General features: G+C 39.2%; 1 protein-coding gene across 2 annotated transcripts in view; it reads right to left on the bottom strand.

Annotated features, from left to right (window-relative positions):
* HMG20B (high mobility group 20B) overlaps positions 1-24226 on the bottom strand; it is an 87068-nt gene that overhangs the window by 11556 nt on the left and 51286 nt on the right. For both annotated transcript variants that reach the window (XM_072405067.1, XM_072405068.1), the window contains 2 exons: positions 18459-18537; positions 3836-4051 (listed from right to left, as the gene is read on the bottom strand). In XM_072405067.1, coding sequence (XP_072261168.1) covers positions 3836-4051; positions 18459-18537 — 295 coding nt within the window. The remainder of the gene's footprint in view (positions 1-3835; positions 4052-18458; positions 18538-24226) is intronic.

The following is a 24226-nucleotide window of genomic DNA, read 5'->3' as shown; positions in this document are numbered from 1 at the left end:
GACAGGAAGGCACCAAACTAAGCATTTCTACAGCTCTACATAATTACTTTGAGGAAACTGAAGGGTCAGTAGAACATATGTCAACCCTGTGGGAAGCCCACAAATCTCCTATTCGGGGCCACTGTATAGCATTAAATACTCGCCTTACTCCCTTACGTTAAGATCTTTACGAGCCGCTGAACAGAAGCTACTTAACTCACCTTCCACTCGCCTTCTTCGTAAAGTGGTGTCCCACCGATCTAAGTTGGGAGCTTTAGATTTGCGAAAAGTAAGCTGGATCATGACACGCACCCATCAGCTATATTATTATAAGAGATATATAGAGAGGGTACAAGTCAAGGGACGCCCATTTAAGATCTCGCTATATGCAGATGACATCCTTATCACCTTAACGAATCCTCTTGTCACACTTCCCAAGCTATGGAGGGAGCTACAGAAATTTGGAGAAGTTTCTGGGTATAAGATTAATTCCCTGAAAACTGAGGCCCTCCCCTTATTTATACCATCATTGGTATACACTTTCCTTCAGGAGAGATATCCCTTTAGTTGGGCTGGGAACTCCCTATGGTACTTGGTAGTGCAGATCACCTCATCACCTCATGCCTCAATGCCAATTTTTAGAGAGAATTTCCCTCCAAGTGATTAGGGAACTCCGAGTCTCACTCCAAAATTGGAAATCTCATCCACTTTCCCTGTTCAGACGAATAGTGTCTGTAAAAATGATGCTTCTCCCAAAGCTACTTTACCTATCTGAAACCCTTCCAGTTACTGTACCCACTCATACTTTATAAAGAAGCTCCAAATGGATTTTCAGTTTTCATTTCATTTGGGCTTACAAAAGACATAGTTTGGCCCAACAAGTAGTTTGTATTTCTAAAGAGACTGGGGGACTGGGGACCTATGTAAGTATTACCTGGCTGCACATTTGAAGTGTTTGTCATCTTGGTCATCCCTCCATGCTTATAATGTCTGGAGGGAAATAAAGGAACTCTGGATTACCCCAACCCACCCTAACTTTATGTTGTGGAGCTCCTTTGTCCCCTTATCGTCCAATTACTTGCTTTCAATAGACAGATCTTGAGATCATGCCACACTAAATTTAATGTCAGCTCAAAAGCCTTCATTCTGACACCTCAAATCCCAGATAGCCTTTCTTTGGGTATGTCGGGGCCCTGAAAGGAAAGAGCGCTGTTTCACCTCCGGCATATATTACAACCAGTGGATCACAGAATATTATCATTCTCGGAACTCAGGGAGAAGTATGAGTTACCTCATACTTTATTTTATGCATACCTGCAGATGCCCCATTAGACAACCTCACTGTGCTCCTCTTCCAGGTTCCTTAGCCTTACGCCGTTTGAGAGGTTGGGTGGTGAAGGCCTATATTTCAAGGGTCTGATCTCATGGATCTATAAATTGTTGCATAGTGGCAATCATCAGCCAATGGACAAATTTTTGTACATGTTGACCTGGGAGAGGATTCTGGGAAGGGAACTGAATCTTGAGACCTGGGAGGAAATTTGGGGTGCTGCTCATAAACGTTTTATGTGCACCATTTATGAAGAGAACTTGTACAAAATTATATTTCATTGGTACCATACCCCAGTGATCCTTCACCAACTTTTTCCAACTATTAACCCCACCATTGGAACATATTTATTGGCACTGTCCCCCTATTCAGGTCTACTGACACCAGGTGAATCAATTACTTCAGGATCTCCCATCAACACATTCCGCTAGATATAGTCACACACTTGCTTGGCCTTCCGATTTATAAATTTCCTAAATGTTTAAATAAATTGGTTTCACATATTTTAGTGGCTGCTCATACGCTTATTTCCTCAAGATGGAAACCTACCTCCATGGATGATCTTTTTAAACAAATTCAAGATGTTCGTCTCATGGAATACCTTACAGCCTTACTTAAAAATCAGATACGGAGATTTGAGTGTACATGGGAAGCTTGGGATGTTTAATATTCACATGTGTTGGCTTAAGACTCTGAACTTTATTGTGGATTTCCTTTCCCCTTTTTGTACCCCCTTGTTTTTACATACCAACTTTGACAGTTTGGAAATGTCTGTCTCTAAAATTGATATATAAAACAGTTAAGTTCGGGAATTCCTGTTCTTTTGTCCCCTCATGAGAGTATTAAGCTTTTGATACACTACTAAGTTCATATCTCATTTGAAGATTTGATCCATCGTTATATTTTCTCACCCCTCATACTTGACTATGTACAATGCTATTCCCTCCCCACCTCTTATTTTCTTTCTGTATGATTCCCAACCTTGCCCCTCCCTTTTTTTCTAATGTAGAATCAATAGAGTAGAAATAGGCTTTTACAGGCACGTATCAACTGTATAAAAGAAAGAAATGTATTTATTCAATACTTATAAAGGTAACTAAAAACTAAACCGTTCTACTGTGCTAAAACCTAGTTAACACAGTCCTACTATGCTGAATATTAGTATCAAACTGAGAAAGAGTCATTAAATAAATGGTCAGCAAAAAGAGTCTCGGTACCCGACATGTTTCGCCTCTAAGGGCTTCCTCGGGGGATTTTGGAAACCAATGACTTAAGATAAATATTAATATGAACATACAGTTATGATATGATCTTAGAGACAAAACAACATTGTTGAAAATTAAGTAAAAAATGATAAGTATATGATACATCATAATCCAAGGTTTAGCATATTGATTGTAGAAAATGGATATGTATAATCACACCAATATCAATGCCATTGCAAAGGAGAAGGAAAGAGATAAAGGGAAGTGTAGGGTAACTTACTTGGTGTATGCTGAAGGTACGTTTTCAAAATACTCAGAGAATGACAGTGGTTGAGATACACAAGGCATCCCACTGAGTATCATACTTCCATTTGATAAACTAAGGGTGTAGTAAGTATAAGGGGTTTACCTACAAATAAAATTGTTAGTTGAGTATTCGGAAATTCCCTTAAATATTTTGGGTTTAATAATATTTATTTCATGACAGTTTGTAATACATTCGTATTGGATAATTCCCACCACAAAAATCACTCTGGCGCTCTTATAAACCATTCTCCACCGTTTTCAAGAATTTTAGGGACTAAACATTTAGTTTGGAAGTAAGACACTCTAGTTTATGTATTAAATATACTAAGCAATTATCAATGCTGAGTTAACTAATAATACTTACCCTCCTTTTTACCTAGAATACTAACATTTTCCAGTCAGGTCTACATGTAGTACACCTTGGGTATCTCAACCACTGTCATTCTCTGAGTATTTTAGAAACTTACCTTCAACATACACCAAGTAAATTAGGGCAGTAAAAGTAGTTTTTAGCTAAATTTATAAGTATTGAATAAATTTGTTTCTTTTATACAGTTGATATGTGCCTGTAAAAGCCTATCTCCACTATCTCTATTGATTATATATGTATAATTTCTAGGCTAGGCGCACAATATTTTGTTCAATGCATATCGATCTCTGCTTTGGTGAAAAGAATCCCTTCTTTTCTTTCACTTTTTTTCCTAATGTTTTACTTCAAAATAATAAAAACTACAATTTAAAAAAAAAAAAAAAAGTAACTGAGACAAAATCTTTTCCATTCCATATTGCAAAGAAATTGAAAATTTAATATATAGAGTCATGGAGCTTTATACAGTTTTGGCAGCGTAAAATAGTGGCAAATACCATAAAAACTTCCAAGGTGGATTACTTTTTATAGGCATCATACTTTTAAAATTACTGCATATTATTAGTTGAAGTGATCCTATCTTAGTATAAATAACAACCTAAACAATGTAAGCTTTTAGAATTAAACAAAAGAAAGCCTCGAGCTAACCTGGAATTGGAAGTGAGGCAAAACTTGCAAGCAAAATCTGTCGGATCATTTGTAGCTGCTGCTGAAGGGCTATGGTTTGCTTTTCTTCCTGCACCAACTCCTGTTCAAGTCTTTCTTTGGCAATATTCATGCTTTCAGTGTGGCGCTGTAGGACAGCATTCTGCTCTTCAAACTCCATGTTCATTTTGCGCAGCTTCCTTAGTTCTGCTTCACAGACTAAAAAAAAAAAAAAAGAGGATTTAAAAAACTAATATTTTCTCCCATGAGAACACAGGAAGTTTTAAACCTAGGTGGTATACCACTACCAATCCTGAGTTTGTTGCAAATTAGAAACAACAACATATTCATAAGCACAGTTGGGTACAGAGGAGTGGAACATTACATGGAATAGAAAAAAACTTTTTTTTTTGTCCATAAAAGGATGTCTCTAACCTTTGGGACATGAACAAAAAAACTAAGAACATTAGGAGATCTAAACTGGAATAGATATTGTAATAGGGTGGATGTATATTAGGAACTACAAGACATTTAAATACAACTACATTACATTAGTACTTATGTTTATTGGATGCATACAATGGTTTAAAACAGCAGCAGCTTCATTAGGAAGATCACATGACTCTTTACCTCAGGGAGTGCTTATTTTCATATTCTCTAACTGGAAAGAGGCAGGCAGTGGGAAAAGGTGGAATATATTTACACATATCCAGAAAATGTCAGGTGAGATGTAGAGGTGGGAAATCAGAGAAAAATACTTGTTTGTAGCCCTGAGATACTATGTGGTTTCTAAAGGCTGCACATTGCATCAATTATAGCTTAATATGTCTGCATGAGAAAAAGCACATTTGTGGCCCCTGTGCTAAATCTGAAAAAACTGAATGATTTAAATTATTATGTCTTGACTGGCTGTAGTAAAACCTTAAACCATAGTCACACTCAATGACGCTAAGGAGCACTTCAATGACAGGATAGGAGCTAGAAGCAAAGGGTAACAATATTCCAGGCCCAAAATCCATAAGCATAATTGACTAGAAAACACCCCAGACAGCGGGACTGTCAATTTCTTATATAGGATTATTAGACACTATATAGACAAGTGTTTACCAACTCTTTTTACATAAGGGAACCCTTAAAATAACTATCAGGTCTTAAGGAATCCCAAATAACTATATTCACAGCTCACGGTACATTAGCTTGTTGGTTAGAAGGAAAGATGCCTCTAACAATGTAGGCCAGTGGGGAGAATGTCACCCTTCCTTTCGAATAGCCACAAAGATCATTTGCATCAGTTAAACTGACCATGAAGCATAAATTGTTCATTACTCAAAGTATCTCTAACAACCTCTGGAAAATTAAACTGATATAGACTCAGAATAAAAGGCAAGGGACTCATATGACCCAGACAGTTGGTAAGCAGGGTAGGGTCATATGGGCAGAGACCAGAAATGTGACTATAGACTGGTGGCAGGAATAGATTAACATTCCACACAGCAGCAGGAAGATAGCTGATGTATGGCGGGGAGGAAAGCTCAAAGTGTCCAAAGGACACTCCATCATATTGCATCAGTTCTCAGTGCTACAGCATAACTCTTTTTGCAAAAGAAACCAACATGAGTAATTTAGTGCTTCACACAAAAATTTTGTGCTGTATAGGCCATTTACACTATTTACAATATATACACAAAAGTAGCAAAATTAAATCATAAACAAAGAAAACCTTGCCACTAGATGGGCAACTGGAGAAATCATCTCTACTGGGAGCAAACCTAATGTTTGTCCAAAACACAGGATACCAAACTTTACAGCAACACAATACCTTTTTTCTTTCCTTAGTCCACAACAGACATGTGGTTTTCGGAGCAGGATAGAGTTGAATGATCACTTACCACAGGGAGAACACCAAATCCTGGAGTGGATTTTTAAAATGGCAGTGCAGAGTAAAGAAATCTGGAACATATGAACACCCTATCTGCCACTTTACCAGACACTTTCTCCCTGTGTCTGCCACAATACTTAAATATAAACATATTCTTTTATTTTATGCAGAACTCTTAACCTACAGATGATTTAGCGGAAAGATAGAAAAACCTTAACTGTAAATCCGTTAACCCTTCTTTCCTTAAGACGCAGGTAGCCCCTTGTGCAATGCTATGACCCTTAAGAAGATCTCAAATATAACTAATAAGGGAGTATCAACATATGGCTCCACATCCAAATTATATAATGACCCCTCTCAAAAAGGAAGACAATGGACTGTAAAGGTGCCTTCCTATATAATACAAATTTGAATCACACCTCCATTGTAAATTAATAAAAACATCATTTATTAAATATCCTAAAATATTTCTATTCAAAGATTATTGTATACAGTGAGGGAAATAAATATTTGATCCCCTTCTGGTTTTGTACGGTTGCCCTCTGACAAAGAAATGACCAGTCTATAATTGTAATGTACAAGACTATTGCCAAGCAGCTTAGTGAGAATTTGACAACAGTTGGCGCGATAATTTGCAAATGGAAGAAACACAAAATAACTGTCAATCTCCCTGAGTCTGGGGCTCCATGAAAAATCTCCCCTCGTGGAGTTGCACTGATCATGAGAACAGTGAAGAAGCAGCCCAGAATTACACGGGGGTAATGTCAATGATCTCAGGCAGCTGGGACCATAGTCACCAGGAAAACAATTGGTAACACACTGCGCCGTGAAGGTCTGAAATCTTGCAGAGCCTGCAAGGTCCCCCTGCTCAAGACAGCACATGTACAGGCCCATCTGCAGTTTGCCAATGAACATCTGAATGATCTAGAGGAGAACTGGGAGAAAGTGTTGTGGTCAGATGAGACCAAAATTGAGCTCTTTGGCATCAACTCAACACGCCGTGTTTGGAGGAGGAGGAATGCTGCCTATGACCCCAAGAACACCATCCCCACTGGCAAACATGGAGGTGGACACATTATGTTTTGGGGGTGTTTTTCTGGAAAGGGGACAGGACACCTTCACCGCATCAAAGGGACAATGAACGGGGCCATGTACTGTCAAATCTTGTGTGAGCACCTCCTTCCCTCAGCCAGGGGATTGAAAATGGGTCGTGGATGGGTATTCCAGCATGACAATGACCCAAAACACCCGACCAAGGCATTAAAGGGGTGGCTCAAGAAGAAGCACATGAAGGTCCTGGAGTGGCCTAGCTAGTCTCCAGACTGGTTGATAGGGGATCAAATACTTATTTCACTCATTACAATGTACATCAAGCTCTGACTTTTGAGCACTGGGTTTTTGAGGGTTCTTTTGTTGTTATTCTGTCTCTCACACCTACCATTACAATTATAGACTGGTCATTTCTTTGTCAGAGAACAAATGTAAAAAATCAGCAGGAGATCAAATACTTCATTCCCTCACTGTACATGATTGTCTCATCCTTTCTCATTTTTCAATATGTTTTGCAGAATCTGCTTCCTCAAAATAATTGAGACTGGAACATGATATTTTAACTATAATAATGACATACATATATTATTAATATACAATCACAATAGCATGTGAAATTAATTATCAGTATAGTGTAGAATTACAATGCATACCCAATGTTTAAAAACAAGGGCAATTTGCAAACCATTTTTCTAGTAGTGGGTCCTCAAGATAGGTATAATTAACACAAGGCATACAAAAACATTTTTTGTAATCAATGATAATCACAGTACACTTCTAAAAGTTTTTCTTGCCGATTTCAGATTTGCTTTTGTTTTTTTACAGTCACGTTAACTTTTTGAGTTATGAATGAGTTAGTTTACAGTGAGGAAAAAAGTGAGCAGAGGATGGAGAGAAATGAAATTGAATGAATGGGGGTTGGCATCCGTTTGCCCAGAAATTGGGGATATTCCCTGTAAAGTAAAGGTGGATTTACCCATGATAAAGTGGTTAATAAACAATTCCTACTCATGATTGTGAGGAGTTCTTTGGTACATTACATGTGAATGCAAAGATACTTCTGTATTCCATGATGCCAAGACTTTTGAATATACTGCATACGTGTGCCAAAAGAACCCACTGCTTTTTTATTCATTATTTATTTGATGTGTACCAACTTAAGGGGCTGGCACTGAATACTGTGCAAGATTAGCTTCAAACACACTCTCTTGGACAGAGTTTTTTTTAAATTTCCTAAACAATAGTCTTTATTGATTTTAACAGCCATTCAATAACAAAGTGAGGCAAATACATCAATAGGTCGAAGTGGAGGAGCATTCATCCAGATCATGAAGCAGTCCTGAGTAGGAGAGATGATGTTATTTCCAGTGTTACAGCATTATTGACATGGGACTAAGTCTAGGGTAAGGCAAGTCAGACCTTGTATCTCTAAGTCAACAATGACATGGGGGACAGACAGACATTAGAGGGGGGAAAGAGGTATGGTAAGAAGGGGGACATATACAGAGGAGAGAGAGATGAGAGGCAATTGGAACTCGGGGCACACAGGCCACGCCAGGGTATTCACTCACAGTCTAATCAGTGCCTCTGGCAAAAGGCCAGGATGGTGATATGTAATCCATGGTTCCCAGATTGCCATAAATCGATCAAGAGTATCAGAAAGGATATTGGTCAACTTCTCATAGACCAATATATTGTCTAGTTTCTATATATAGTTCAATATATTTCTCTAGGCTTTTGCCATCACCTGTTTAGCCAACATGAACACAAAGTTGATCACCTACTGCTGGGGGTGACAAAAGGTCATATTTGTGAGATGCAGTATAGCCCTGCCATGGGTCAGGCTGTAGCACCTTTTGTGTCAGAGCTTCTATCAGCCAATATATAGATCCAGAAAGCAGAAAGTTTAGGGCAGGATCACCACATGGGAAGCATATCCCGGGAAGGGGTAAAATACCAGCTGAGCAACACTTTATATACAAATTCAGTGGCTGTTACATTGATGGAGCATGAGGAGACAGACATACAAATATCTTTCCAATTCTCATCTGATATAGAGCGATCCCGATCTGATTCCCACATGCACACATAGGATATGGTCCGTGGGGATGGGAAGCATATGAGCTGGCTGTATAACATGGAAATAAAGGCCTGGTGACAAGGGTGCCTGTAGGCAGATTTGAAGGAGGCAATTATATTGGGGCAGCGCACTCCCCTTATTGAGAGAGCTATCCAGTGATGGAGCTGCATGTAGTGGAAGTGCTCCCTGAGTTGGGAAAGATAAGGGATGGTAAACAGATTCAAAGTCATTCACTGTCCACCAGTGAAATGCCAAGGGACCCATACAGCTGGACGGGAATTGAGGATTGTGAAGGAGGGGCCTCAAGGGGGACCAAGGAGACAATAAATGTGCAAAGGATTTTATATGTGTCCCATACCCTTAGACAGTGTTTCACGAGAGGGCATGGAGTTTTAGGACAAAGTGAGGGGGTTGGGAGCCATAGCAGTGCTGATATTGATAGAGATGCACAGGTTGTCATGTCCAGGGAGACCCACAAGGGCCTTTCATTAACGTTATGAAGAGCTGTCAATTGGCTAATTTGCGCCATCGCAAAGTATTTCCAGGAGGCTGGGACCGCCAACCGCTCCGACTGCCTGTGGGTGTACATAGATCCCCTAGAAACTCTAGGCCTGGTCCCACGCCATATTAAAGCGTCTACTTTGTCTTGTAGGTTGTGCAGTACAGCCAGGGGGACTGTCACTAGAGGGGTGCAGAAGTAATACAGCAGTTTGGGGAGCCCGGTCATTTTAACTGCTGCAATACGTCCGAACCAGGAAAGTGGGAGGTCTGACCAGGATTGAAAACAAAGATTGAATCAGTGGTAGTAATTGGTGGCCTATAGTGACTTGTAGTTCCTGGAAATTTTGACCCCAAGGTATGTTATTGTCGAGGAGGCAATAAAAAAAAAAAAATCGCCTGAACCTGAGAGAGGGCTGCAGGTGTTTAGAACTGGTCTAGACATCTGAGGTTAGGAAGGGATTTAAGTGGTTGAGTTAGTGTAAGAAACATGCCATCTGCATACAAGTGTTGTTTGAACTGGGTATTCCCTACTTCTATACCAGGGACATCAAACTCCTTTTTTTTGGCCCTCAAAGGAATTCTAAATATGAATTGCAGTTGGCTCGCCGCTGCATTGAAATAGTGCCGCTAATACAATCCCCGGCATCACTTGCGTCTATAGACCAGCTGCCCATCAGCCTATGCATGGCCCTGTTTTATCGACACAAGAAATGCCGGTAACTGTAGTAGCAGCATAACTCTATAGACCAGCGGCCTCTCTGCCTATGCGTGGCCCCACGTTAGACTGTAAAGACGCAGGGAACTGTAGTAGCGGTGCTATTTCAGTGAAGAGGGAGTTCCAGCCACTGAAAACATTAGGCAACGCATTGGACTGTTTTCTTGACGCAGGGAATTAAAGAAGCGGTGCTATTTCAGTTTCACGTTTGGCCCCTGACTTTGTCTAAGTTTTTAATTTTGGCCTACTGTGTATTTGAGTTTGACAACCCTATTCTTTACCATGAATTGCGGGCTTCTGCCAGATAATAGCTAGGAGTTCCAAGGCAAGGGCAAAGATGGCGGGTCACAGGTGGCAGCCCTGCCAAGTACCTCGTCTAATACAAAAGGGGGTAGAAAAGTATCCTATATTTGACAGAGGCCGAGTAAGGCCAGTAAGGTTTAAATGTATAGGGACCAGGGCGTAACAGTTTGGCCAGCATCGGCCCACATTCCTTAGCTTGGGAGTAGTATTTTTGCCTCGTCCATCTCAGTGCACACTTGGCTTTGTCAGTCAATTCAGTCAATAACAGATTCAGCTCTACCTTTACTGCTGCTATCTCTGACTTTATGGAGGCTGTCAGTTGGGATTTCCAGCGCTCCTTTAGTTCACAGAATTTGCAAATGAGTTCAATAATTTTGTGGTTCTGCTCGCGTTTAAGACGAGTGGCAAGTTGAATGAGGTCACCAGAGCGTGGTGTTGTAGGCCTCCCACAGGGTGTGACTGGGGATATATCTTCCATGCAGTTGAGGTGGAAGTATTCTTCAAGTTGGAACTGGATTTGGGCTCAAAGCTCATGAAGGATCAGGAAAGATTCATTTATGTGCCAAGCTGTCTTGGGGGGTGTGGGCAAGGGTGGATGCACATGTAATAGAGACAGGCGAGTTGTCAGACAAAGAAAACCACAGGTCTGGTACTGGGACCCTTAAATGAGAGCTCGGACCTGGCTCTGGCTGCCTGCAGGGCGGTCTACTTGATACAGAAGAATGTAGGTTTCAAAATTTTATCTCTTAGATGGCTGTCGGAGTGTTTGGGGCCCATAGCACAGTGTATTTGATCAAACTCCAACCTATCAAAAAGGAGAGCAGGCACTAGTTCTTACAGCAGAGCCTCATCTATGCATTTTCCAAGTGTAAGAATAGCGTGTCCATGTCTTTGTGCAGGGAGGAGATCTCTGATCTCCCAGGTCAGCTGTGTAGCCAGCCTGTCAGTAGCAAAGGTAAGGAAGGTAGACTGGGGACCCACATCATTATCAGACAAGCTTTCATTTGAGAAGCTGTCAAGAAAATCTGGTGCAGTGTGAGGAGTCACCAGCTGGAGGAGAAGGCGCTTTGTTTGGAGCACATGTGAATCTGCCTGGGAGCATGGAGAGCCTGCACGATTTGGCAGGGAATTCCACTGTTAGCTGCACGAAGGTGCCTGGGTGGTGTGAAGCGCGGTCAGACTACGTCTGTCATCTTGGCTACACATGCGCCGCCCCCGGTATTTCAAATTTCAGGGCACTCGGCCTGCTTTTATACATAAAAAACTCAAACACAAAGGAAATCCAGAGTTTTCCCCCTCACTGGGGATCCATGTAATTACAGCATGACATGAAAAAAAAAACAAAAGAAAACTAAATTTAGCCCAGTGGTTCTCTGACACTCTTTCCAGATTTGGGTTTAGTTTACAGTGGGTTTGCATATATTTTTAACTAAAGCACCATTAAGTCATTTTTTTATATATTCAGGGCAAGGTCAAAAAGGCACAAAGTGACATAGATATATTGAAAGGATCAGTTAGCTACCACCATTTTCTCAAAAATACTTAGTATTTTCTTTATTTATATATTAGTATTTTCTTGTGTATGTTGTGTCTGGATTGTCATGCATCCAGCAGTAGTCGGCCATGACACTTCTATTCGATAAGGTATGGTAGCGACTATCCACTCCCTTAATGTCCTGGTGAAAATGTTGCTTGTCACTCACCATGCTGAGATTTTTTGGAAAGAAGTCTAAATGGGAGTGCAAGAAGCGTATTTTCAATGGCATGCAACAGTCCAGTTTCTAATATGACAAAAGCAGTTTCTTAACTCTTCATCAGGCCTTCCCTGATATGGAGAGTTGGCAAAAATATTTTATTTGGATTAACCAAATAATTGCAATATTGTAATTGCAATAGCACAACAAGCTATCAGTGAAGAATTTTGTCAAGCTATGATTTCACTTTCTGTAGCAAGATACAGAAACACCCTTTGCAAGCAAATGTTTCTGCTTAGGCCTAGAAGAAAAAAAGTTCTGCTTTGGATATTTTTGGATAAATAGAATTTTGATATTGTTGGAGATCCATAAATGCCACATTCCTTATCTCTTCTGAGGGTTTACTTATAAGTCATAAGTTCTTTTAGCGCTGTTAAAGTAATATTGTGGAGAATATTTATTAAATTCAAAAGAATCTACCCATGTCGTTACTGCTGTAATAAATAATTTTTATTAAACAGTTTTTATATTGCGCCAACACATTATGCAGTGCTTTACATTATATAGGGGCAGCCAATAACAAACAAGCGGAGCTTAAAGTGTGTCCTTCTTCACAATGACAATATATTTGGGTCAGTCCCAATTGGCCATTCGGTTTCCCTTTGTAAGGAATATGCAGACATAAAGAGAGTCAATAGGTTCTTGCATTATCACCAACACAATTGGGTCATCTGTGTTGACCTTAAAATGGTATGCTTCCTTCTTGGTCAGCAACGCAGATACACCAAGTATCCCTGTGATCTGTGCATGTGGGACAGCAGAGCTCGTGAGAGGCATTGGATGGAAGGGAATTGGCCTCCAAGATCTGCCCTAAAACCAGGTGATCCAAACATTCTACATGAGCCGCTTGTTGATAGAAAGATTAGATGTTCCCATCTCTGCACATGAAACTGGGTCTGATGAAACACTTCGTTAAAGTTTTGTTAACTGAAGGAGAATGTTTCAAGTACCTCATTTTGGCATTTCCTAGCCTGTCATTTGAAAAAAAGGCCGGTGTGTTTGATGGTTGACAGATTTAGCAGCTCATCAAAGATGACATTTCATCAGGACAATGTCGAAAAGTCGAAAAGAATGCTTGGTTATCATTCAAAGCCATTGTCAAGGACTTGCTTGGAAACACACAAGCAAATAAATATACAGAAATTGTCCAGAAACTCTTGGAGAGCTTCAAAATGCTTGGTTGCAATATGAGCATCAAGGTGCATTTTCTGCATAGCCATCTTTCTAACTTCCTGGAAAACCTTGGTGCAGTCAGTTATGAGCAAGGTGAACAATTCCACCAAGATTTAAAGGTAATGGAAGGACAGTATCAGGGTAGATGGGATGTACTGTACATATGATGGCTGACTATTGTTGGAGCATCCTGCGGGATTGCTGAAGCATCCGGCGTGATTGTCCTAACACTGAACACTCCAGGAAAAACTATAAATGTAAATTTTTACAGCTTACCCAAATAATTTTGAAATGTTTTACTGTAAAAAATGTCAGAGTAACATCAAATCCTTTGTATGAACAAAAGAATTTTAAATAAACATTCAAGTTATTTCATTATTTTTTCATTGTATGTAAAATTTGTATGTTTTTTGACAAAAATGGAGGGTACCTTGTATCGTAAAAACTGGATGTGATAGCAAAAAATGGGGTCATTTCACCACCCAAAAGTTAGTAAAAAACAAGCGTAAGATCTAACTCAACAAAAATATGTTCCCCAGTGTCCCCCCATACCATGATGGTATGTTTGGCATTAAGTAAGAAATACATTTTCGTCAAATAGGCAGTCCTCCCTGTTCTTTTCAGCTATGGCGAAATGGAGATTTCCAATTGATACTGCGGGAACCCTAGGGGAGGGATCAGGGAGAGTTACAGGCACTGAAGTTTAAATCATCAGTCAATAGTTTGACCTAGAAGATAATTTCTGCCATATCCATTCTGTATCCTTCTTTGGAAATACAAACGTTCGCGTATTTGCAGTTGAATTTGCAGTAAAGTGTATCGGCTATAATTAAAAAACTCTTGCCCAATTATTGGGCCAACCCATTGAATAAACTTATTAGCTGTGCCCAAACCTGCCAAAAGAGCCATAACTTATGTTTAAATTAACTATAGAACTAACTTGGAATATGAATTGGATTAAGTAGGTGGGCTAAACATTCCCCAGAAAGCACCTCCAATGAGATTTTTATAGACTTTAACAGAGCCTGGAGGACAATATCGTCTTCAATGTATAGAGACATGACTTTAAAGCTGACTTTAAAACTTTTCTTTATACATTTCACAAATGCGTTCCTATCAAATGGGTCTTAGCGCTTCCTCACAGTGTTTGAAATGTGGGGCCTTGGAGGCAGATTTATACATGTTGTGGTTTGTATTCCAGATGGAATGGGTGGAGTCCTCTTTAGCTAAGGAATCATGTGTCAAGGGATTTTTTTCAAGTATGGGAACCATGTATAGTTTAATTGCCATTAGACACAAAAAGCAGAGTTCTTTCCACCTCTGAACAACCTGCATTGGTATGCCATATACCTCCAGTTATATGCTAAACTTTAACTAGATTTCATTCATCTTACATCGATGTTAATTTACAGCAAAACTAATTCAACTGAAAATTATTACTGAATGTTTTTCTGTACTACTGATGTTAACGTTGCTGGCAATGTTAAATAATGTTATTATGTTAAATAATGGATATCACTGTCATTGTTATGTCGCCAATCTTTGTAAAATTAATATATGGTGTATTTTGTGGTAATACTGTTCCCTTAAGAACTTAATAAAATAAAAAAATATATATAAAAAAAAGGTGCTCGCAAGCAGCTGTCCAAGATGGCCACCATCTAATCAAGCTCTGCAACTTCTAAGTGTGTAGCCAATCAAGCTAGCAGTTCCAGTGGGTCTAATCGGATCCTCTACACGGTATAGCGTCTCTAGACCAGTGTTTTAAAATGGGGAAAAATTCTGGTACAGCTTGTTCCCAGTCACAGACCCCCACGACTGCCCTTCATCCATGCAGTCCTGATCCAAGATGGCTGTTCCACAGGCCTTGGATGACGAGCTGACACCTGTTTCCAATGCCGGAATGGATATGAACTCCAGAAATGGATCCCCCCTCTCATTCCCAAACGCACAGCCAAGAGCAAAATGAAGGGACGTCGAGCTATTAGAAAGATCTGAAAAATTGCTGCAGCAAGAACTCTATTGGCAAACTTTCTCACACCTTGACCAAACAGATCTCGGAACTTGGATCCAGGATTCATAACTTGCAACAAAGAAATGATGATGCTATTACTGTCATTGACTCCCATGAACAGGACATCAATATTTTTTAGAAAGATCTACAGGCTGCGATGGTTGGCTTAGAAGATCTGGAAAACCACCACCAAAGGGCATATTTTCAAGTAAGGGGGATTCCAGAATCCATTGTGAATTTACCTGGCTTCATACTGGCTTTAACCCAGGAGCTACTCCTCAATCTTCTGCCAGAGCGGCTTGAAATGGACCATGTACATTGTGCACTAGGCCCTAAGAAAACCGATGGCCCTCCAGGGGTTTGTCAGACCTACGTTCTTTAAAATTAGAGGCTATTATGAAGGCTTCCTGGAATAGGAGGGATCTCTATTCCAAACTTATCCCTATCAGATTTTCGCAGATTTGGCGTCCTAAAACTCAAGTCTTCTGACGCCCCTCATCCTGCCAAGCCATCGTCAGGACCACAGCAATCTCCACGACTATCCCTGGTGTGGGAGAAGGTTACCAAACCTGGACGCTCTTCAGTCAAGAGATTGTCTTCCACATCTATTAGCCCCCCCAGGCCAGATGACTGAAGATGATCCTGACGACTCAGCAAAACGATGGGAATTCGTAAGCATACTGAACTGTACTTTCAACTGTCAAACCCCTGTTTGAGTCCAGATGTGAAGCATGCCTAGATTTACTCCACGATTTGATAAATAGATCCTCCTTTAGGGTTTGCAATGTATTTTTACAACTTGTGAACTGTCAATGTTTTGATATTTGTTGTGGTTTTATGGACTTCCTAGAATTTTGTGGTGGCTGTATGCACCATGTGCTGGAATAACATTCGATAGTATATGTAACTTCTAACTGGTACAGGGTTTCTGATCAGGGGCCTAATACTGTCTAAGTAATGCTAGATTTTTTTTTATGTATTCTGGGGTTCTCATGTGTCCCATAGAATTTAGCGCTGATTTTTAGCACTGTACCCTGGAACCATATTTTACTACATCTGTAATTTCTGGTTAAAATTACATTTCTGATCAGGAGCCTGCTAACAGACTTTTGGATATTTTCGTTGGACCCTATTGCCCAGCAATGGTTTTTGACATATTTTTACCAAAATAATACTGTAGTTTCTACCAAGTTTTATGGGGTTTTCTTGTAAACATTTCCTCACTGGTATTTACATTTGGTTTGAAGCCCTGTTGAATGTATATTGGTGCACTTCTCTTTACTTACATTTTTTATGTTAATATCTTGGTTAAAATGACAGTGCTTCCAAGTTGATGTATCATTTTAGGACACTTCCAATACACGTCCCAACACATATGTAACAAGCTTTTCAAAAAACAGTTTTCTTTTATCTTGAATAACAAAAAGCCCAGAATACCACAGAAAACTATGTATGCTCATAAACATCAGGGAGGGCTAGGTGTACCAAATATTTTGGTACAACTTTCAGGCAGCCCAAATAGCTTCCCTGACATCATGCCGCCACATGGGTTCATTTGGAATCTGACCTGATTTCACCAGTAGATATCAGCTCCATTGGCTCCCCTATAAATTGCACTCTACCACCACTAGTGTTTACCTATACCAAATACTTAAAGTGTGGGATGGGATCAGATATTCGGGTGGTCTAATGTCCTCACTCCTCCTCCTACTTGTTATTCAACATGACCCATTATTCTTGCCAGGCCTATAGTCACTGGCAGATTTTAACTGGTGACTGGCACATAACTATCGGACCGTATACTGCCTACTTGGAAGGGCATTATTAGCTGGGAGGAGATATGCTCAACTCACCAAGCACCAGGTAAGGAGTTTTTCCGATATTTACAATTAAAACATTGGATTAACTCCCGAACCAGTGGATTGGAACTGACAATTAAACTAACATGTGTTTGAACACGTGTTTTAGAACTCTTTTATGTCCAAAACAAATCAATGTGTGGTACTCCTAGTTGATTGAAGTACCTAGGGCATCACTACACTCCTAAAAATCCCAAGGGAAGGGGCATCCCTGAAACAAGAGACCTGATAGGGAGTGGTTCAGCACTTGGGCTAGAATGGTCATATGTTCAACCAACATCAATAATATGAAATCTGCTTTCAAGGTAATGATGAGGTGGTATATGAAGCCAACCAGACATGTCTCCGACAGTATCTTGATTATGTTTTCGGGGATGTCAGGCGTTGGGTAAGAATTATTTGTTGGTCTTGTCCTTTGGTTATGAGATTCTGGCGCAGGGTGTTTAGGCTGTTGAGCACCTTATTTCTTAAACATATACATAGGGACCCATGGGTGGCCTTATTACAATTTAAACACTCCAACCACACTAATGCCCTATTTAAGCTATGTGTTTACATCCTCCTTGTGGCCAAGCAAACTGTGAAAAATTGGAAGAGCCAGGCCTTCCCATATCATGAAGTTTTAAAACGTGTAGATAACAAGTTCACCAACGAAAAGCTATCTATTATCTTGAATGACACACAAGAAAAATTTTCTATCCTATGGGAACCCTGGGAGAACGTATTATTTGCCCACTTTGCCTCCAGCATGAGTACCAACAAGAGAGGTGTCCATCCCTTTCATTTATAATTAGAGATCAATCGCCCCCCCCCCCCCTCCTTTTTTTTCCTGTTTTGACAAAACTGTAGTTTTTCCACTAAGTGTGCAGGTAGAAGCGTGGAAGCTGTTATTATAGGTTTATCATATGGACAAAATAATGCAATATGGGTACTGTTAATATATATTATTATACAATGATGTATAATACAATGATAATGTATAATACAATGATGTATAACAATTATACAATGTACCATTTGGTCAATGTTTTATAGGTTTATTTTTATATACATGGTTGTATGTTCCTTATATGTAACTTGTGCTTTATTATTATAAAAATCCCCAAAAAACAAAAAAACAAACAAACAACTGATACTTGAAAAATGCTTAGCTAGAAAATTCAAAGATGGAAGAAAAAATCTGAAGTCTGTGACAGCAAGACACAGTCTTAAATAAAAATCTATGACATACAAAGAATGAAAGAACATCATTGAAAATATAGTCATAACGTCTATTCAAAATAAGTAATATACATCACCTTTGTTTTGATCCAAAAATTCTTCTGTAAATATAGGAACATCAAATACTGTAAATCCATTACTTTGTGATTCTCCAGCCTGAAAAGACAAACAGGATAATTTCTTATAAACACATTTAGTGACAAAAAAAAATCAATTTACTGCTCACTTTAAGTCCTTTCTACATAATAGTGTCCTTATTTGTCATAGAACAGAACCAGCAAGGATTTATGTGCATAGAACAAATTATTTCAATATATTTAGGCCAGTTGTTTTTCAAATTTTGTAAGCACACAATGTACTTATCTATGATTTTATTTTCTACATTATGCCTGGAAGCTATTGCATATAATGATGACTGTGCTGCCTGAAAGGAGAAGCATGAAGGGGAAAGTCTACAGGCAGAAAATAGATTTAATATATTCAGGGAACATAAATTTCTGGGTAAAAACAAAATTAATTCTTCAAGATCATTTATAAGTAATATATTCACGGGTACCAAAAAGCAAAAGTGCTCTTCAAAAGGCTTAGAAACAACACAAACCACATAGTTCTCCCACAGAAGGTTTTAACAGGTTGCGCTGCTATGTCATATGGGGGTCACAAATTTAAAATCATATGATGATCATATAAATACAATATTGGGGCTGCTGTTTCAAAAGAAAGTCTGCCTAACTTGAAAATGCAAATCAGGGTCTCACAGGGCAAATTACATAGCTGTTGGGTTAGTACAATTTTATTTAATATGAATTATGTCTCACCAACAACATTGCTTTACCAGCATATACTGGTATATATATACCTTAAAGGAGATCATCCTAAAGGAATGCAGCACATATCTTAACTGGCATCCTTATAAGGTAAAATTGGCAATGGCATCATTGGAACATAAACACTGCCTACTAAAAACCAAATCGGAGTTTAGGTATTGGTAGGGTACAGTCATGTGCAACAGGGAGGCGCACTTTGATGGACAATTTTTTTTTATGTTGTAATACTGCTATAGTGATAAAAGTTTTGGGGGGTGTTAGCCATGTGTTCCCCACTTGCAGCTACATTTTTGTTTTCCTGCACCTCTAGGTAGAGATTTTTTATTCTCATAATGCCATAATGATGATATTTTCGAGGGGTTTAGCCACAAGAGTCCTCCACTTGCACCCAAATGCTTCTAATTTTTTAAGTGGTCCTGGGAATCCACAATTTGTATTTTCAATTTTGGGCTTCCAGATGTAGTCTTTTGAAACAGCAACCCAATATTCAATATTAACAAGTTTTAAACTTGTGACCCCCATTTTTCAAATTCTTTAAATACATTGCTAGTAGGTATGAGGGCCCCCTGTTGTACATTACAGATTTCAACTTTTTATGACCAACAGTTTAGAAAATATGAAGGTTTAAACACTTTTTACAACTTTTACACAAACACACACACACACACACACACACAGCTATCTCACTGCACTGCCGAGGGGGACACTGGCTGTCCTGTCCCTATCTGCTATCACATGCATGATGCTATTAAAGCATTACCACATTTTTAAAATTATTTAAAAGAGTGACTTTCCCTTTTATGTAAAAAAAATTTGAGCATTGTTTCAACAGCTTGCTTTAAACAGCATATAAATGAAATCCTGCAACTGAAAAACACTTGAATGCACACCAAGGTGAATGTATAAGCTTTGCATAAACATCTACCAATGCAAAAAAAAACTTACGTATCTGCTGCTAGATTCACTGCTTGATTTATTAAAGCTCTCCAAGGCTAGAAAGGATACATTTTCATCAGTGAAGCCGAGTAATTCAGAAAACCTGGAAAAGATCTGGTCCAGGATTGAAAACATTTGCTAGGAAATAACAAATGACTTATAAGAAATCCGTTCCAGGTTTCATTCACTGATGAAAGAGAATCCTCTCCAGCCTTGTAGAGCTTTAATAAATCACGCTCATTATCTCCATTTGGTCATAATCCTCCTTTATTCCCTCACTTTCCCCTAAGAGATGGTGTGGTATTTTAAATGTTCTAAAGTCAATGACCTTGTATCTTTCAAACTGAAAAGTATTCATTGTACCTTATGATTTTTTTTCCCCTAATTCAACTCTATAAAACAAATTGTGAGCAAACAAATTCAAATTCTTCCAATGAAAGTGGAGGAGTAAATCCCTAATTCAGAATCCCATTTTACAATAAAAGCAAACAAATGATATTTGAAACATGGTTAGCAAGAAAATTCAGAGAGGAAAAAGACATTTTATGCGCTTGGCTGCAAGGCTCTGTGGACAAAAGACGCATGGTTAAAGTGAAACTGAAGAGTTGTAGACAGTAAAGTGAAACTGTACAGTAAAAGTGAAGTGGGGAACCCCAACCATCCTTCCTCAGCCAAACTGCTCTCCATAACGTCCTTCTCTGTACTTACACAAAACAAACAGCCCCACAAACATCGCCAGACACTTTTTAAACCTGATACTTTCCAAACTCTGCAACCTTACCCACCTTGACAACTCACCATTTCCCCTTTCTGACCACAACCTTTTCACCTTTAACCTTTTTAATTCTTGCCCCCACAGAGACATCTGTAACCTTGACTGCAACCTATTCTCAAAACTTCCTTACGTCCCTAACCCCCACTCTCTAATATAACATCTACATGACTCTCTCCTAATCCCCACACCTGCTCCCCCTAACACTACCTTCTCTGCCCAAGACATTGCTACCTACTTTAAATATGACATTGTCAAACTCGGACATGATATCTTTGCTCACCGTGCTACTCCACCCATCCATCCATATCCACCCTTTCCACCTGTAAATCATCACTAACCCACCCTCACCCCTGTTACTCTGGATGAAGTCTCCTCTCTTCTCTCATATTCTCCATCTACTACCACTACTACTACTTGACCCAATTAACTCGTATCTACTCCGTGCCCACTCCTCCACCCTGGCCTCCCACTAACCAATCTTTTCAACCTCTCCCTTTCTACTGGTATCTACCCCTCTACTTTTAAACATGCCATTATTATATTGATGAAACCCTCACTAGACCCCTCCCTACCTTCTAGCTACCAACCTATCTCCTTTCTCACATATGTTTCCAAACTTCTTGAATGTCTTGTCTATGAAAGAATCACTGACTACCTGAACACCAACTCTCTCCTTGACACTTTTGCAGTCTTTGCACATTTCCATCGAAACTGCACTTACTAAAGTGGCAAATGGCGTTATCAGAGCTAAATCACAAGGCAACTTTTCCCTCCTCCTCCTAGATTCCTTTCCTCTGCTTTTGATCTCCCCCTTTATAATCCAAATCATGAACTCCATTGGTACCAGTAATATATTGCTTTCTACCTGACTACTCCTTTCAGTGGTAATTCCTCCTCTCCCACTCTCCTCCTTGTTGATGTTCCCCAAGGGTCAGTCCTTGGACTGTTTCTATTTTCTCTCTACACCTCCTCACTTGGTACCAGCAGGTCCTTCCTTTTTAGGTTCTGGTTTTAAATACACCCTAAGGGTAAATATATCATAATTATCCTCGTTATTTATTCCAATAAACTTAAAATAACATATGTTGAAAGATACATACTTGTTTAAGTTAAAGATATATATTTTGTAAGATACAGCTTTCCTTTGTTTTGTAGTTATGTAAATGCATTTTCATATTTGGTATTTTCCCTGAAGAAGTGGGTCTTCAGTGAAAAGCATTAGATCAACTCAAACATCATTGTATCGCTGTAAACAGTGAAACTTGGCTTATTTTTGTTGTTCTTATTGTTAAGTACTACTGTTTTTTTTTTAAAGTAATTACACAGGTCAACATGTCATTTTCATGAGATATCATTTTATGTGGGCTTTGTGGTATTTGCAATCCCCAGAACTGCGAGACTATTTAATTGACTGCTATTTTTGCAGCCTCAACAAAAGTGGATTCTTAGGTAAAACTAAGCACAAAATTGTACATCCCAGCCTCTGCAAGTAGGCCTCTTCCCCATGATGATTCAGTCATGATGAGCCAGTTCTGGTACCGCCACATGATGGACTTGCTTCTGAAGAAGGTGATGGGGAATGCGCTGGATTTGCAGCCAGATACAATTCCGAATGATCTGATCCTGACTACTTGGCCGATGAAGATTCTGAACAAGAGACCTTTACACAAGCAGAGCTGAATGATCTCTTTTGTGATCTAAATCTCTCCAAAGACAAATCAGAACTTCTTGCTTCGGGCTTAAACAGAAGCACTTGCTTGCAAGGGGTGTAACTGTAACTCACTACAGAAAACAAAATCATAACTTGACAACGTTCTTCACTAGTGATGGCTCACCGTGCTACTGTCATGATATAAATGCACTTTAACAGTTTGTCACAAGAGCATGTTCCATCTGAATGGTGTATCTTCATTGATTCATTTAAAAGAAGCTTGAAAGCAGTCTTACTGCATAATGGTAATTCCAAAACAAGTTTACCGATTGCCTATTCCGTTAACCTAAAGGAGTCCTATGACAACATGAAGTTACTACTTGAAGCAATCCAGTATAAAACACACCAGTGGAACATCTGTGGGGATCTAAAGGTTATTGGCTTGCTGATGGGAATGCAAAGAGGATTCACAAAATATTGCTAATTCCTATACCTGTGGGACAGCCGATCTACAGGAGACCATTATGTCAAGCGTGATTGGCTACCAAGAGATACCTATAAGCCCGGAACAAGCAGAGTCAAATTTCTGCCTCTGGTTGATCCGCATAAAATATTTCTGCCACCTCTCCATATCAAGTTAGGCTTGATGAAGTACCTTGTAAAGGCCATGGGTAAATGAAACTTCATGGGTTTTCAGTATCTTGTTCAGAAATTTCCAAACATAAGCACTGCAAAAATGAAGTAAGGAATATTTTTGGGCCACAGATCAGGTCTGTTTTGCAGGATGATGTTTTCAAACAATCTCTCTCAGCAGCTGAGCTAGAAGCTTGGGATGCATTGAAGTGGCTGTGTGAAAATTTTCAGGGCATCCATAAGTCTCCTGCATACAAGGAAGGAGTTCGGAAACTGCTTGATTTATACCAGAAACTGGGTTGTCGCATGCCATTAAAAATACATTACTTGCATTCACATCTAGAATTCTTCCCGGAAAATCTTGGTATGGTGACTGACGAATAAGGAGAACGTTTTCACCAGAACATTCAGTTATTGGAGCACCGCTACCAAGGTTTCTGGAATGAAAGTATGATGGCCGACTACTGCTGGATGCTTGACTGCGACAATCCAGACAAAAAGTACACAAGAAAATCATACTCTAAGCATTTCTGAAAAAACTATGGTACCTAACTGACACTGTTCAGTAGGTCTCTACCACAGCGTGCTTTATTTTACTTCACAATGAAGATGTATTAACATTCACTTCAATGGTGCTTACATTTTAGTACAAAATATATGCACGTACAATGTTAACTATAATACTATTCATAACTCAGGAACTGTACGTGTTAGGTTAAAACTGAAAACAGAGATGCTCGAAAAACTGATTTGGAAACGTTTGCTGTGGTTTCTGATGATTATCAAAACTAATTTTTTGTTGACGTGTGGTATCGAATAAATATATAATACTTTAACGCCACATATACATTGCTTTTTGAGTAGTTCAATTTAGGGAACTCCTCTTCATTCAAATGCCTAAAACAATTTAAAAGGAGGTTGCAAGTGGTTTCAATTTAAGTTTGTTAGGTTGATTTATACATGGCATCTGAAAGTGTACAACAACATTGCTTATCACCTGTGGTCAGCAAATAGTTACTGATC

Source organism: Pyxicephalus adspersus, chromosome 3 (assembly GCF_032062135.1).
Source record: "Pyxicephalus adspersus chromosome 3, UCB_Pads_2.0, whole genome shotgun sequence".
NCBI lineage: Eukaryota > Metazoa > Chordata > Amphibia > Anura > Pyxicephalidae > Pyxicephalus > Pyxicephalus adspersus.
The sequence above is the reverse complement of the archived record's forward strand: the minus strand, read 5'-3'. Positions and strand labels throughout refer to the sequence as shown.